General features: G+C 38.3%; 2 protein-coding genes across 5 annotated transcripts; both read left to right on the plus strand.

Moving 5' to 3' along the window:
* Positions 1-3,737: 3,737 nt before the first annotated feature.
* LOC112164973 lies at positions 3,738-8,764 on the plus strand. Of its 2 annotated transcripts, XM_024301344.2 has the most exons (4): positions 3,738-4,046; positions 4,873-4,967; positions 5,427-8,072; positions 8,176-8,764. In XM_024301344.2, the coding sequence occupies exons 3-4, from the start codon at positions 5,541-5,543 to the stop codon at positions 8,446-8,448; spliced, it is 2,805 nt and encodes a 934-aa protein (XP_024157112.1). In that variant the 5' UTR covers positions 3,738-4,046; positions 4,873-4,967; positions 5,427-5,540; the 3' UTR covers positions 8,449-8,764. The 2 variants fall into 2 exon arrangements, with proteins under 2 accessions (XP_024157112.1, XP_024157111.1); XM_024301343.2 differs by lacking the exon at positions 4,873-4,967 and having other exon boundaries at positions 3,739-4,046.
* Positions 8,765-9,454: 690 nt separating this feature from the next.
* On the plus strand, positions 9,455-14,385 carry LOC112202289 (phosphatidylinositol:ceramide inositolphosphotransferase 3). Of its 3 annotated transcripts, XR_005800216.1 has the most exons (12): positions 9,459-9,822; positions 9,903-9,992; positions 10,609-10,695; positions 10,797-10,865; positions 11,050-11,130; positions 11,839-11,910; positions 12,018-12,078; positions 12,175-12,277; positions 12,517-12,612; positions 12,707-12,753; positions 12,969-13,276; positions 14,021-14,385. XR_005800216.1 is itself a non-coding variant. In XM_024343229.2 (11 exons), the coding sequence occupies exons 1-11, from the start codon at positions 9,790-9,792 to the stop codon at positions 13,103-13,105; spliced, it is 876 nt and encodes a 291-aa protein (XP_024198997.1). In that variant the 5' UTR covers positions 9,459-9,789; the 3' UTR covers positions 13,106-13,385. The 3 variants fall into 3 exon arrangements, 2 of the variants coding, with proteins under 2 accessions (XP_024198998.1, XP_024198997.1); XM_024343229.2 differs by lacking the exon at positions 14,021-14,385 and having other exon boundaries at positions 12,969-13,385; XM_024343230.2 differs by lacking the exons at positions 10,797-10,865; positions 14,021-14,385 and having other exon boundaries at positions 9,455-9,822; positions 12,969-13,385.
* The last annotated feature ends 602 nt before the right edge of the window (positions 14,386-14,987 follow it).

Raw genomic sequence — 14,987 nt, forward strand, 5'->3', positions numbered from 1 at the left:
CCTGATGTCAAGGCTACTGCTAGACAGGCCTCAAAGGCTTGCTGATAGTTGTTCTCAGTTTGTCTCTTAGCTTGGAGTTTGACGGCATCCCTGTCGGATCTTGGTCTGTTGGGCACTGCGACATGTGGGATCAACGGCGACATGGTGGGTCAAGGGCAACGCATAGGTGATGGCTTTGATGGAGGCGTAAGCAGCGGAGTTGTTTGGTGGTGACTTGGTGCTGTGGAGATCGATCCTGGTGGGTCAGGTCTTCTCCTGTTGGGTTTCACTGAGGGCTTCGGTTGACCGTGTCGGGTGACAATGGTGGTGGTGTTCCTCATGGCGGTGGCAGGGCTGCTGTGTTAGACTGTTGGCGGCTTAGCACAGTGCGACAGGGATTGGATTGGGCTGCTTGCTATTAGGTTCGGGCCAGGGCAAACTGTGGGCTATTGGGTTGTGGCCTCTATTTTTAGTTTTTAGTTTTTCTTTTAGGTAAATAATTCCCTATTGTTTTAGGGCCCTATGCTTTTTAGGTTATGTTACTTAATGAGCCTTAACGAGTATAGTTTTGCTTGTTTATTCGCTATGTTTTTTCCATAGCTTATATGCTTGCTTTTAAGTGAGTGATAAGTTCGAATATAGTTCGTCTATCCTATGTATCACTGTGGTTTCACCATGAAGCCTTATTCTGTTTATTGTGAGACAGCGGGTGGATATGTAATGGCCTTTTTGGTATGAGTTTTATCGATGAAATTACCATTACTTCAAAAAATAAAGGTAAATTATGTGTATTTGATTTCCAACTTGTGCACGTAGACTACATATTAGACAATCATGAATCACGGTAATTAGGATTCCACCAAAGACTTAGAGCATCTCCAACAGAATACTTATTTCAAAAAAAATTTGAAATTTAACTAGTTTTAGACTAAGTTTGATCTCCAGCAGACTAGCTAAACAAAAGCTAAATTTAGCTTTCGCTAAAAGACCTAGCTATATTTAGCTAGAGAGGAGAGAGAATTTAACTAAAAGTTAAATTTAACTTGAGATTTAGGTATTTGCTGGAGCATAACTCAATATTCAACTAGCTATATTCCAATTTTAGCTACTTTTAGCTATCAAGATAGCTATCACTGTTGGAGATGCTCTTACACGGGCATACGTGGATGATTCGATCAATTCAACATAGAATCATAACAATCTTTGGATCAAACATTGCAATGATGAGGCCAAGACTTAAAGCTCTAAGCTTCCTTTTCATCGTTTTCAATTTTTCATTGTGCTCCTATTTTTTTATGAGTTCCTCTTTCTCATGGCAGCCTTAATTCCCTTTTCCCTTTTCATCCTTTTCATCCTTTTACTCCTTTGCTTGATTCCCTTTGGATTTTAAAGAGATTGCTTTAAACTTTGGCGCGGGATCAAAAGCATATTCTTTTCTCCCTTTTATTAGTGCATCTAATTTTTTGGGGATAAAAAAGTGAAATAGTGAATTGTGTTGTTTGCAACTGTAACAAAGATCTTATCACACATTTGATACATAAATAGTCTACAATACATCCTTTGATATCTTGGGAAATTAGACCAAATTTTTATTGTGTACCTAGTTACTTTTTGCTAAAATATGAGCGTTAATCCATGTCTTCTATCTCGTTAATTCAGGTAAATTCTATGTTTAGATACTTTCCTTTTATCCTTTAATAGCAAGATGAGTACGTTTACTTGTTTTTTTTATTCTTAATCCCCTAAACTTACTAAATAAAGGAAAATACACATTATGTTACACCTCGGTGAATGACTTCATGCAATGGCCAAACCACTAAATACTACTCGAAGTTTGTCTATCATCATATGGAACTGGTCTATAGGAATGGATTAATGCATGGCGTACCAAACGAAACCCCATCCCTTTTTTTATAATTGTAATCACTAAATATAATTTATTCTTTTTTTGAATACTACACAAAGAGATACACAAATGATAGCTTAAGAACATCTTCAATGGTGCTCCTTATTTTGTTTTATATTAAATTTGTCACAATAAAGATAAAAGTTAAACTAGAGGCTACTTGCCGGTGACCTATGACTTGTTGATTATTTGAAATCATGGAGGTCATAAGTTCAAATCTTATTGGTATCATGAAATGGATGACAACCGTAAGGTGGGGTAAAAATATTATTGTTTTTTTTTTTTTTTGTTAAGGACAACTTAGGAGTTACTTTGAGAAAGCCTTATCATAAAAAAAAAGGTAAAAGTTAAACGAGGACGTACTTTGCCGAACGAAAACGAGGTATTCTGAGAAAGCCTCATCACAAAAAATATAAAAGCTAAACCAAGAGCTACTTTGAGAAATCTTTGAAATGTTGCTCAAATCATGTCCAAAATTGTAGAGAGGCCATAATCTTTTAAATGTTACTTTACAGCAACCCCAACAGATTCCCTATATTTTGATTTTTCTCTACTTTAGGGAAAAATAAGCCTATTTTACTCCAACAGATTCCCTATAACGATCCCTACTTTAGGAAAAGTGAGGAAAGAGAAAACCAAATTCCCTATATTTACAACAAACTCTAAAATTTTAAGGAAGAATATGGAGATTTTAGAGATTGTTGTAAAATAGGGAATCTGTTGGAGTTAGAGAAGAAAAATAGACTAAACCTTTGACTTTTGCTTCCCTATATAATACAGAAATTATAGGGAATTTGTTGGAGTTGCTCTTAAAATAGATTAGTTAGACTATTTAATGTGATAGTAGCCACTCGAACTCTAGAAGCCATTTTTTGTTTCCCCATATTTGGGAGTTCCTAATGGTGTCTTCACTACTGTTGAACGGTTTTTTATGAAATATGTATTTGCCACTTAATTTTTTTTTTGTAAAATATGTGTTTGCCACTTCTCAGTTCTCACCTACATTTTTTTTTGTCACTTACCCCTAGTACGTTTCAGTCAAATAGGTAACATGATTTTACGTTTTGAAATGATATTGAAATTGCTAAAAGACAACACAAGCCTTCTAAAGTCCTAATCTTTCTAAGTTTCTAACACTCGGAAAGTAGGAAGTAATAAGTAGACCTACTAGTCTAATTTGGGATTCTTTATCAGTGATCTCTATTCATTTGTTGTTATTTGCGTCATTTTCCAGAGAATCATACAAAAATAGCTAAAAGTTAACCAAGATTTGAACAAAAGAAAATGAAAAAATTATTGAACAAAAATAAAATAAAAGGCTCAACCAGGGTATAATACCAAACCTTAATCGTCACAAAGTCCTCAACCTGATTCATTGGTCCACCCGACCCATTCCATTTGTGCCTCCACAGTGTTTAAACAAATTTTTCTTTTTGATCGAGAATAAAGTAAGAAGTTACTTCAATTACGTTAACGAGTTAGTAACACACTCACTCAATTAGTATTAGAACCAAGTTTTACGAGAGTATCTCAATAAAACCAGATTAATCTCTCGCCCCAGAAGCAAGAAGCTGAATTGGGCCACAAACTGATGAGAATTGAGACTCGAAGTCTCAAACTCTAGACATTGGAATATTCATATACTAAATAAATCACAATAAAATAAATACAGGGGCTTTACACGGTGGGGCCCAGTGGAGTACTGTTTTTCTCTCTCTCCTCATTGACCGCCGGATCATCCTGGTCTTCCTCTCAGCCGTCCGATGACAACGATTGCCGGTCATCTTTTTCTCTCTCTCTCTTCCCTGCTTTGACTGCTTGTACATCTCTCACAACAAAACAATATTAAATATAAGCTCCAGCCAGAAAGATCAAAACCCACACTCCCACATTCACACACACTCTTCTGTTTCTCTCTCCTCTCTCTCTCTGAGCTTGAGATTCTGAGAACCCCTCGGAGTTTGTGGAAGAGAGCAAAGAGGCTCCAGCATTTCGGATTACGAGGCCGGACCTAATTATTCTGCTTCTTCTTTGATCTCTGTGATTAACTTACTGCTTTCTTTGACCAATCCGCCACCGACACGCATTGCTCCGTCTCCGACGCCGTCCAGGCTTCCGTTTCCGGCGTTTCCTTCCTCCGCATTACCACAGCTTCACCCCGGTGAGTCGAAATTGCTAAAACGATCATCTTCTGTTTGTTTCGCTTCAAATTTCGCTCGCAACGTGTGATTTGGCTGGTGTTTGTTTTATTTTGTGCTCGGAATTTGATGCTTTTTAAGTCCATAGTGGCTGTTCGGCGACCGGAAAAAGTGTGACTGTGACTGATATGAAAAAGGAAATGCTTTTTGCTTCCTTTATTAGCTTGTGTTTCCTGTTAATTATTTTTGGATTGTAAATCTGTAAGTTTTTACTGGTGTTCTCTTTAGATTTTGGTTTTCTAGTTTGACAAATTGAGACTGTTTGGCTGCTAGAGATAACTGAAAAGGAAAATACTTCCTTTTTGGGTTTTGTTTTGTTTATAACCAAACGGAGCCGAACTGTTTGGAGATTTTGAAATTTGAGATTGCTCTGGTTTTGAATAGCTGGCGACCTTTGTCTTTACCGTTAGCTGTGATAACACGCTTAGGGGCGATGGTGACGGTGACGACTACAGGTCGTTTTTACCTTATCTCGGATTTTTTTGAAATTGGATCTTGATTCTTGAAGGACCACTAAATTCCTGGCTTTAGATTTTAAGTATTCTTCCCACTTTGTCCATATACTGGAACAGGTTGTCTTATTGCATCAGATTTCAACTTGGTGCCGTGAGAGTCTGTTTCATCATCTGTACAATTTGTGTGTTGATTGATACGTTATGCTGTTTGCCTAGTTCCTAGCGCAGTTGAGCTGCGTCGACACTGAATTTTCGCAATTTTATGTCGTCAAGTTAAAATTCAGTTTCTTGAAAGCAGCTAAAGTTGCCCAGTTGTTTGGCTTGTTTTGAGCAGAGGGTGAATAGTACTGGCTGACTGCGGTTTTCTTCTTGTGATCATAAGAATATCTGAGAGCTTATCTTCTTGGATGCTTACATTCGTGAGCTTAGGTATTATTACATTGGACATATGAAGTACTGTTTCCTTTATGTATACTTTTTGGATGCTGATTATATCTACTTTATGGGAGTTGACTGTATTAGTTCATGAATTGTGGTATTATGGATTTTCAGTTTTTATTTGATTTCCTGGAATATAGAATCTCTATTGTGATAACCTAATGCACGATAAACTCGTCTAATAATGCTAACGTGTGAGTGAGACCCTCCACTTGTTAAATCATTTACCCTTTTTTAGAGGGATGTGACTTTATTACTTTGCTTTTGACTAGTGCAAAGTGAAAGTTCCAAACTGCCAATGTAGTTAGTGAGAAAAGAAAAGCCTACTTGGTTTTTTTTTTTGGGTGCAAATATGTTGTAGCATTACCTTCCGTTTATCTTTGGAAACTCTTGTAATAGTACTCAATTTATTGGGTTTTGCATTCAATTTCTTCCTCATATTATGTGCAGATTGGCCTGCATCTTTGTGAATCAATCCTATGTGCTGCTGAGTAAGAAACATATGGAGCTTCCTTGTAGCAAGGTTTTCCAGGTGCGATAAACAAGGACATTGCAAATACTATCATGGATGGGCGTTTTGAGCCCACAAGGAATTTCGATGACCAACAATCTCTAGGAACAAGTGGAAACACATTGCGCCAAGCAAACCGAAGTTTGAATCCACAATCCAAGTTCAAATCAGACAAGCCTAGTTTGTCCTATGCTGATCTCCATCATGAAATTACAAAAAATGTTAAAGATGTCTCACCCATGTCCGATGGGAACCGCCAAAAGCAACGTATTAATAGAAAGACAACTGAAGTCGATGAACTCGTCAAGTATATGTCAAAGTTGCCAAGTTATCTTGAGAGAGGAAAAAACCTCCAGGAGAAAGCTTTAAATGTTGGAGTTCTTGACTGGGGGCGCCTTGAAAAATGGCAGTATAGCCATAAACAGATGCCATACAGAAGTAGCCGGTATTCACCATCCAGTAGTAATACAACCTCATGCTTTTCCACAGATGAATCATCAACCCATTCTAGCAGAGGTCACAGCTGTTCTCCTGCTCGTCTTGGGATGCACCGTCCTTCCCTCCAATCTCATTTCATGACTTCTCGACTGGAAGGGCCTTCTGAAGTTGTCAACTCGTTTAGAGAAAGTGTTGGAAAGTTTCAGGATCTTAAAGCTGACCAGAGTAACAACCTGAATGGAGTCATTAGACCAGATAAGTCTTTCTGCAACAATCATATAGACATCAAGGTGGCACAGTGCAAGAGAAAAGATTCAGACCCAAAGACTGAGCCAGAAAAAGGACATTTGCGGAATGGCTTGCAGTATGAGATGGCAGCAACAAATTTAAGGGTAAAGAAAAACACTCGAGATGGTGAGTTTCCAAAGAAAGTAGACAAGCAGCAGCCATTTTCAGAAAATTTTGAACTAGATACCCCTGAAGGTTGCAGTAAAGTTGTTCTGCTTTTGCCTAGAGATCTTCCTGAAAGAAATCATTCTGGTTCAGGGCTTTCCGACATTTCTGATTCAGAAACACTGCTTGGTCAAAGAGCTGCAGAAACAACTCGACGAAGCTTGCCAGAGAGACCCAAGGAGGCCTGTCTTGCAGAGCTCAATTCTGGTCTCCCCCACTCCTGCCGTTTTCCTTCTGAAGTTGATCATAAACACTTCAGGGTAAAACAACTTGGGTCCACAGGTGCAGCAAGTGGCAGCTTTCAGTGTAATACACTTGGCTCAGCATCACAGTTGGCTCTAAGTTCCTCAACAAGAATGAGCCCATCCAGAGACAAAATTGTTGAAGACAAAAAAACAATGGGAGTATCAACATCTTCAACTGTATATGAGCCTCATAGAGGATCAGAATTAAAGCGAGGCAAAGTAACTGCTGAAAAAGTAAGAAGCTCATCACCTTTCCGCCGATTAAGCATTGCTGTGGGTAAGATGAGTAAAACTTCCGGTTCTAAAGATTCTTCAGATGTACAACAGCCTAGGTCAACAACTTTCCAGGCTAGACCTGGTTTGGGGAACAACGTGGCTTCTGCTTTCTTGGATACTTCAGACACTGATAATTCTAATGCCACTAGCAGAGCCAGGTCCAGCCCGCTGAGGAGGTTACTGGATCCACTGCTGAAGCCAAAGGTAGCCAACTGCCATCATTCAGCGGAGCCATTGGAGAAAGATTCCATATCAACAAATAAGGCTTGTAAATCATCTGAGGGGCGAGTGGAATCTTTGTCTGAGCAGCCAGGGAAAGTAAAGCTAGGCATGACTGGTTGTAGGAAAATCAATGTTAGTGAGTTCTCTAAGGATAGGAAGAATAGGCCCTCAACAGTTCAAGCTCTTCTACGAGTTGCGGTTAAAAATGGCCTGCCGCTGTTCACATTTGCAGTCCACAATGACATTGACATTCTTGCTGCCACAATGAAGAAGTTGAATACCTCCGGAAAGGGTGACTGCAGTTGTATCTATACATTCTTCAGCGTGCGGGAAGTCAAGAAAAAGAATGGAACTTGGCTGAATCATGGAAGTAAAGGCAAAGCTCATGAATACATTCGTAATGTTGTTGCTCAGATGAAGGTTTCTGATTCACAGTTTCCCAATTTGATACTGGATCAGTTTAGCGTGAGAGAGTTTGTTTTATTTTCAGTAAACCTTAGACAGGCAGACTGTCAAACCTCAGACTTCCAGCCAAATGATGAACTTGCAGCCACTGTTGTCAAAATCCCGAAAAAGAGGAGTCAGACATCATCTACAGATTGGCGTCGTAGGGATATCTATAGTGACTTGCCTGCGGTTGGTTCAGTAGAGTGTTTGTCAAAGGTGAGACGCCACTCCTATTCTGTGGAAGATGTACAGAGCAAGCCTTTTGTTGGTAGTCAAGGCCCCATTAGCACAACGGTCATACTTCCAAGTGGTGCTCATAGTCTTCCGAGTAATGGAGGGCCATCATCTCTGATTGAACGCTGGAGTACAGGTGGCTCATGTGACTGTGGGGGTTGGGATTTGGGTTGCAAACTACGGATATTGGACAACCAGAATCAAGCCAGTGAGAATTTGACTTCACAGAAGGTTTGTTCAATCCCAGATCTGTTCGAGCTTTGCCATCAGGTATGGTGCTCTCCTTATATCAGCTGATTTTATTTTTTTCCACATTATTGAAAATCTTCAAAATCTTCAACTGATGTTGCTTTTCTGCTTTACATATCCACAGGGAGGACTACAAGAAAACCAACCTGCTTTAAGTTTGGCCCCATTCAAGGATGGGATCTATTCAGTTGAGTTTAATTCTTCACTCGCAGTTTTACAAGCATTCTCCATTTGTATAGCAGTGTTAGATAGTAGGAATCTATGCGAGTTCTCAGAGTTCCGGGAAACCAAAGCAACAGTGCAAGATGATGGAATAAGTGATCTGAATCAAATGGAAGGGGAAGTTCCTGCAAGATATGCCTCGTATCCTCCTCTTTCACCAGCCGGGCGCGTCTAGTTTTACTGTGACTGCATCTCATAGATACAATATATATCTTCAGTTGGTCGGGTTGGCATTGTACAAAATCTGCAGTTGGTGCCTTTACTCGATTTTCTGAGAGAAGTTATATCTAGTGCATCGAATGTATTGTCAGAGGAACTGTTTCATCAATTTTAAATGTGCATATAGCTAGTAACTAGTAGGTTATCTTTTAAATCTCAATAAACTCCGATTTAAGATGGTAATACTCATCATGGAGAACATTGAATACAATAACCGGAGAATTGGGTGCAAGCCCCTCCTTGAAATGGAAATATGAGGAACGTTCAATCTATTTATATTGCTTCTTGGTTACTTATTTGACGTGCATTTTACCAATTGCATTTTTTTAAGTTGAAAAATGATGACCGAAATAGGCCTTAACAGCAAAGCGGTGTTGGCTGTATCTAATTGGCTTTCTTCGCTGCCCAGGAAAGCAAAACTAGTTTGCTTCTTTTTGAATGCAGTACATGCTTTACTCAAGAGAGCAGAGACCGAGTTAGCTTTACACAATAAATCTGGGATCTGTTTGATTTGTTTAGTGAAAGCTTAACCTCTTTCTCTTTTTTTTCCCTTTTATTTTTAGGTTGAATCCAAATTTTCTGAAATTAGGTTCCCTCATCAAAACCTACAAATGTTGCATATTTCAGCGAGCTATTAGTTTAGTTATATTTCTCATCATCATACGACCCCGTTTTGTTTTTTATATAATTAATAAGGCGGGTGACGGATGCGAAATCGGTATTGATGTTAGTCACGGGTATTGATTGACAACTTATCAATTTTTTTCATCCCTCTACAATTGATAGTGACATTTGAATACGATGAATATTATTTGCCATCTGGAAGGTAAAGTTTCAATGTAAGATAGAGTACTACAATTCATTCCAAAAAAAAAATTAAAAAAAAAGGATAGAGCAGTAGTACAATGGAAAAAGAAAACGAAAAAGAAAAACCCATCTCAGCTTAATCACGTGAACACGTACTCTCAACACCAACGAGGCTTGTTTGACACGTCATCACTCATGCACATTGCTCATCATCTTCTTCCCTAATAAAACTCGGAGAGAAAAAGAAACAAAATTTATGACAGACTCTGTTTGATTTTGATTTCCTCTCACTTCCCCCACTTTCGAACGTTCCTCAGTATCGTTGGGATTTCAAATTCTGTTGGCGGATTAGATTTCAAAAATCAAACCTTTTTTTTGTTTTTGTTTTTTTCTGTTGAGGTTGTGATCATATATGTTTGGAATTCAAATAAAGAGCGGTTTTATTGGGAGCTTTGCTGATTGATGACGAGCTCTAACCTCGTTGCCCAAAATGCCGTTTTACTTTGCTCGTGAGGCTCCTAAGGTTCGCAATCTGTTTTTTTTTTTTTTTTGGTATCATTCAATTTCGATTCCAATGTTGATTTTGTTGATTGAATTGTGAAGTTGTGGAGGAAAATATGCAACGAGTCGTCAACTGAAGCTTCGCTTCTTGCTGGGAATTGGAAGTTTGTTCTTGCTGGTCTCATTTGTCAGGTTCATTTCTTTCTTGTCTGTTTATTCAATTTGGATTTCAATTCAGTGAATCGGTATTGGCAATTAATTTTATGTACAATGTTCATGTCACACTTGGATTTTATGAATTGATAAGTTTATCAGGTTTGAATTGATTATGGCCAACTTGTTGCAGGATGGTTTTGAGAACTAGTGCTGGGTGTAGCTGTTGTTGTGTATCTAAGGGGTTATTTTTTAATTGAATGCCAATGATGGTATAGGCTTATAGCATATATAGGCATTTCCTTGTTCTCAATTTACTAGTGTGATGCTGAAGTTATCACCTTTTGGGCACAGAGTGATTTGTTCATCGGATTAGAGTTTTTGTGACCATAATGTATGGACCGAGTGCCTAGATGGTATTGATTTAATTCCCATTTATTTTTCCGAAAGTGTTTGAGCCAAGCCACCAATGAAATGTTCTGCTTGATGTGTGACGAAAATGCCTTGGCTGGCTTTTCCTTTCTTCCTTTATATCCCTTTATTTGTTTGTTTATTTATTACTAGACGGGCCTTTTATGGTATTTGCTATAATGCTAAGATGCATAAATTGTAAATCTTTATATGCTTATCTGGTGGTTTTCTCTGTATCAAACAGTATCTTCATGGACTGGCTGTGCACGGAGTTCATTATCTACATCGGCCAGGACCAATACTTCAGGATGCTGGCTTCTTTTTACTCCCGGTGTGTATGCTTTCAAGGGTTTATTGGGATGCTTCAATATTTAATGCAGCACTCATCACTTCATTTATTGTCTTTTTTTTTTTTTTTTTCTGTTATCATAGGAACTTGGACAAGACAAAACTTATCTGAGTGAGACTCTGTTTGCTGTTGTATTTTTTTCTTTTATCTTGGTAAGACTTTCTGGGTGCCAATATTATCATTTGCTTCAAATTTATCTGGACTTCTCTCTCGTGTCTTTTGTGTTTGTTCTTCATTCAGTTTTTCATCGCTTCAATATCCGCTTCTAGCTAATTACCTGTAGAAGTTTGGTAAAATTCTGAGTTGAGCTAATATTGTGTCTGTATTCTGTTGCAGTGGACATTTCACCCGTTTGTTTTTCAGAGCAAAAAAATCTATACAGTTCTGATATGGTGCAGGGTACTTGCTTATTTAGCTGTAAGTAAAGATGATACATACACTAGTTTTGTCCTTGCTTTCTAGATAGGCTGGCATACAACCTTATTTGTCTAAACAATGCATCTCCTGTAAGATCTTCCTTATTGCTCTATCTTCTGGAAGTACGATCATGAAAGCTGCATATGTCTTAGCCCTATACAGGAAACACTCAATTTTTAGCATAAATATCATTAATGCTTGTCACTAAAACTTTTTTCTTTTGGGTTTGTACTCGCTCTTATCCTGTGTCAATTTCATCAGTAGCCATATTGTCGCCACATGCTATTACAAATTCTTTAATTCCACCCATGTGTTTCCCATAATAAGCAATATCATATTGATGGCGATGAAAATAGATGTAATGTCCTTAAATGTACCACACATAGTCTTCTGCTGTTTCCTTTTTACTTAATGTTACACCCCCTTGAGCCTCCTATCTGCTTATGATTCCTGGATTATGTAACTTGCTTATATGATTCATTCTTGAGCTTGTTACATTTTTTTGAAGCATCTGACTGGGAATTGCACTCATACAGTCATACTCTTTAATAGAAAAATGTTTGATTTCATGCACTTCCCTAATCTAACTTTGCTTCTATGTTATTGACTTGAACTAGCTCTCGCATTGTATTGGATCAATGGTTTAACAATATCCTATGGTATTTTGCTATATTTTCTGACAATATATTTGGGTGTTCATTTTGTCAGGTGTCTCAGTTTCTCCGGATCATCACCTTCTACGCTACTCAGCTTCCTGGTCCAAACTATCATTGCCGCGAGGTAAATTTCATAGAAATTTGTTGTTTTGGTTGTTAGTTGGAGGTAATCAAGATTCATTGAGTTGTAATTAAATATGTTTTACAATCAGGTACAACTGTCTCTTTCAGGGCTCAGAACTTGCCAGGCTGCCCCCTCCAAAGAGTGCACTTGCAGTGCTCTTAATCAACTGTTAGTTTAAGTGCTTCATTTTCCTTGGGCTTAATGCTTCATTATCTCCATAAATTAGAACAGCTTGATACTTATGTTATTTACATGTGTGTGCAGTTCCCCGAGGTGTTATGTATGGCTGTGGTGATTTGATTTTTTCATCACACATGATTTTCACTTTAGTATTTGTGCGCACATTTCAGAAATATGGAACAAGGAGGTAACAACAATTATAGAGCCTCTTCTTTTTATGGTCCTATTATCAGGTCTGTCTGGTTCTCATTTTATTACTCAATCTGAATTCTGAAGTGGGGTTGATTTGGTGAATTCTTGCATGAAAATAAGTTCTTAGTTATTCTCAGGATGTACGTATCGTCAGTCATTTTATTTCTCACTATGGAATGTGTGCTCAATTATAAAAATTAATTATTTTTATTCTCTTGCGGTTTATCATTTCAGGTGCATCAAGCAGTTTGCTTGGTTGGTTTCTGTGATTCTAAGTGTCTTGATTATAGCATCTCGTAAACATTACACCGTTGATGTTGTTGTTGCCTGGTAAGATATAGATTATGTAATGCTCTTGAAACATTTGTGTCTGGAATAATATCTTTCACTTTACTGAGAACATAAGTTATTTATTCCCATGCAGGTACACTGTAAATTTGGTAGTTTCCTTTGTCGACCAAAAATTGCCAGGTTAGCAAATGCGATCTCATTAATCTTCTCTCCCTTTTCAATGTGGATGAAAAGTCTGCTCTGGATTTCCCTTTTCGGTCATATATGATGATGTCTAAAGTTGATGCAGTTGCAATTATATCTAGATCAAAAGAAGAATTTTCTTAGCAAATAATTTTCTTTTTTTTCTAGGATAGTCGAAACTACATATGCCTTGATCTTTTTCTCCTTTACAGAATTGCCTGATCGTTCCTTGGGTTCTACATCTCCACCGCTACTACCAACGAGTACCAAGGATAGGGACAGCAAAAACAGAGAAGAGCTTGAAAAATTCCGGAATGGAAATTCTTCTGACATCAGCACACGGGTCTGAAAAATTAGTAAATATTCTCAGTCCTATCCAGTTTGTCTTGTCTTGTGGATGCTTTTCTCCGGATTGTAGGTCAGAGAAGCTGACATCTTCGGGATATCAACATACTTAGCAGTATATGGTAAATAGATGAGCAGCACAAGCTGAAGATGGCTTTGCTGCTGTTAGTCTTAGGTATGCGCTTAAATTTTTTCAATAGATGCAATCTCTTTTGTTGAGTGAGGCTGGTGAACCTGATTTGTATTATTTGCTGGAAATTGAATGGAGTTCTTTTTTTAACACCCTTAGGAGTTCCACTATTTCAGTGTTGAATGTCACATTGTCACCCATATCTTATTGGCGCAGTTCACTTTCTTACATTTACATGTGTCATCATCATTATTGTCATTACTGTCATTACTGTCATCATCATCTTCATCTTGGTGCTGATCATCATCATCTTCATTATCCAAATCATAGAAATGAATTGGGGAAGATTGTATGCACAGAAATGAATCAAGAAAAGTGGTGGTTATTATGGCTGAGATCCAAGTCATTATCTTGGAGCACCTGGTTGTCATGTTTAGGGATCATTGCTTAAAATTTTATCCACAGAAAATAGGTGTGTGGATGATGGCTTAATATGATGAAGGGAATAGTAACTAGAGGAGGGAACATGTAATATCTCATTAGGCAATTAGGGCTGGCATGATCCCATTATGCAGATTTAATAATGCCTCTTGTCTGATGACCCACTTGGACCACCACCCATTTGCTTGAAATGCCTTTTTTTCCAATGTATATTCTCTTTTCAGAGGTTTTGTTCACGGAGACACCAATTGTTTACACATCACATGCCCCTTTTGGTTTCCTGCATTATCTGAGGAACTGTTTGTTTGCTTTTTTGCTTAGTATTAACATGATGTCTACTCTGTTCAGCCCTACCAATGTCAAAAGTATCCAACAGAAAAATTATGGCATATGTGCATGGACCTCCATTCTGGGATTTTATTTTGGTGAAATGCAAAAGGCTGCCTCCAGTTCTGAACAACCAGGATCAGTAAAAAAGTAGAATGGTAGAGCTGTGTTCAACTTTCTTTGTTTTGGTCTGGCCATATCATGGATTCAGTTTTGAGTTGAAATTTTCCAAATTTGTGAATGTCCTCCCTTGGTGGAATCTTAGGTCATTATGTGCTCATCATCTGTTCCTGTGTATAGTAAAGGGTTAAAACCATTTTTTGGTTCCTGTATTTTGGTAAAATTTCAATTTTCATACCAAATTTCTTCATGTAGTCATCAAGTATGACACGTGACTTACACAGTTAAGGACTCTACTCTAGTCGGGCACACTACTGTACCAAGTAGGAAAGCTGAAAGTGTCCTTATTCGTGTGATTCACCAACTGTGAAAGTTTACAATGAGAGCACAAGTTTAGCTTTATTGTTACATGAAATTCACACTTCCTTTTTTTTCTTCGGGCCGTGACTATTTACCCAATTTCAGCTTAAAAATTGTCCACTTACTCCACTAAGAGTTTTTTAACATCACTTATCCAATCTAACATCTATTGACAGTTTTGCCCCCTATTATTAAATTGAAGGAAATTGAAACCCCTCTCTCTCTCTCTCTCTCTCTCTCTCTCTCTCTCTCTCTCTCTCTCTCTCTCTCTCTCTCTCTCTCTCTCTCTCTCTCTCTCTCTCTCAAATCTGCCTCCTCACCCAAACCACCGTCGTCGGTCTGGCAACAGCTCCCTTGGTGGCTTCTCAACCATCACCACCGTCTAGTCCATCGAGCCCAAGTAGGTCCTTGAGCCCAAGCGCGTGAACTGTCGCGTCGAGTACAATGACTTCGAAAAGGCTGCCACCGACTGTTACTTCTGGAAGCTTCTTGCGGAAATCGAAGACCT

This window comes from Rosa chinensis, chromosome 5 (genome assembly GCF_002994745.2).
Source record: "Rosa chinensis cultivar Old Blush chromosome 5, RchiOBHm-V2, whole genome shotgun sequence".
NCBI lineage: Eukaryota > Viridiplantae > Streptophyta > Magnoliopsida > Rosales > Rosaceae > Rosa > Rosa chinensis.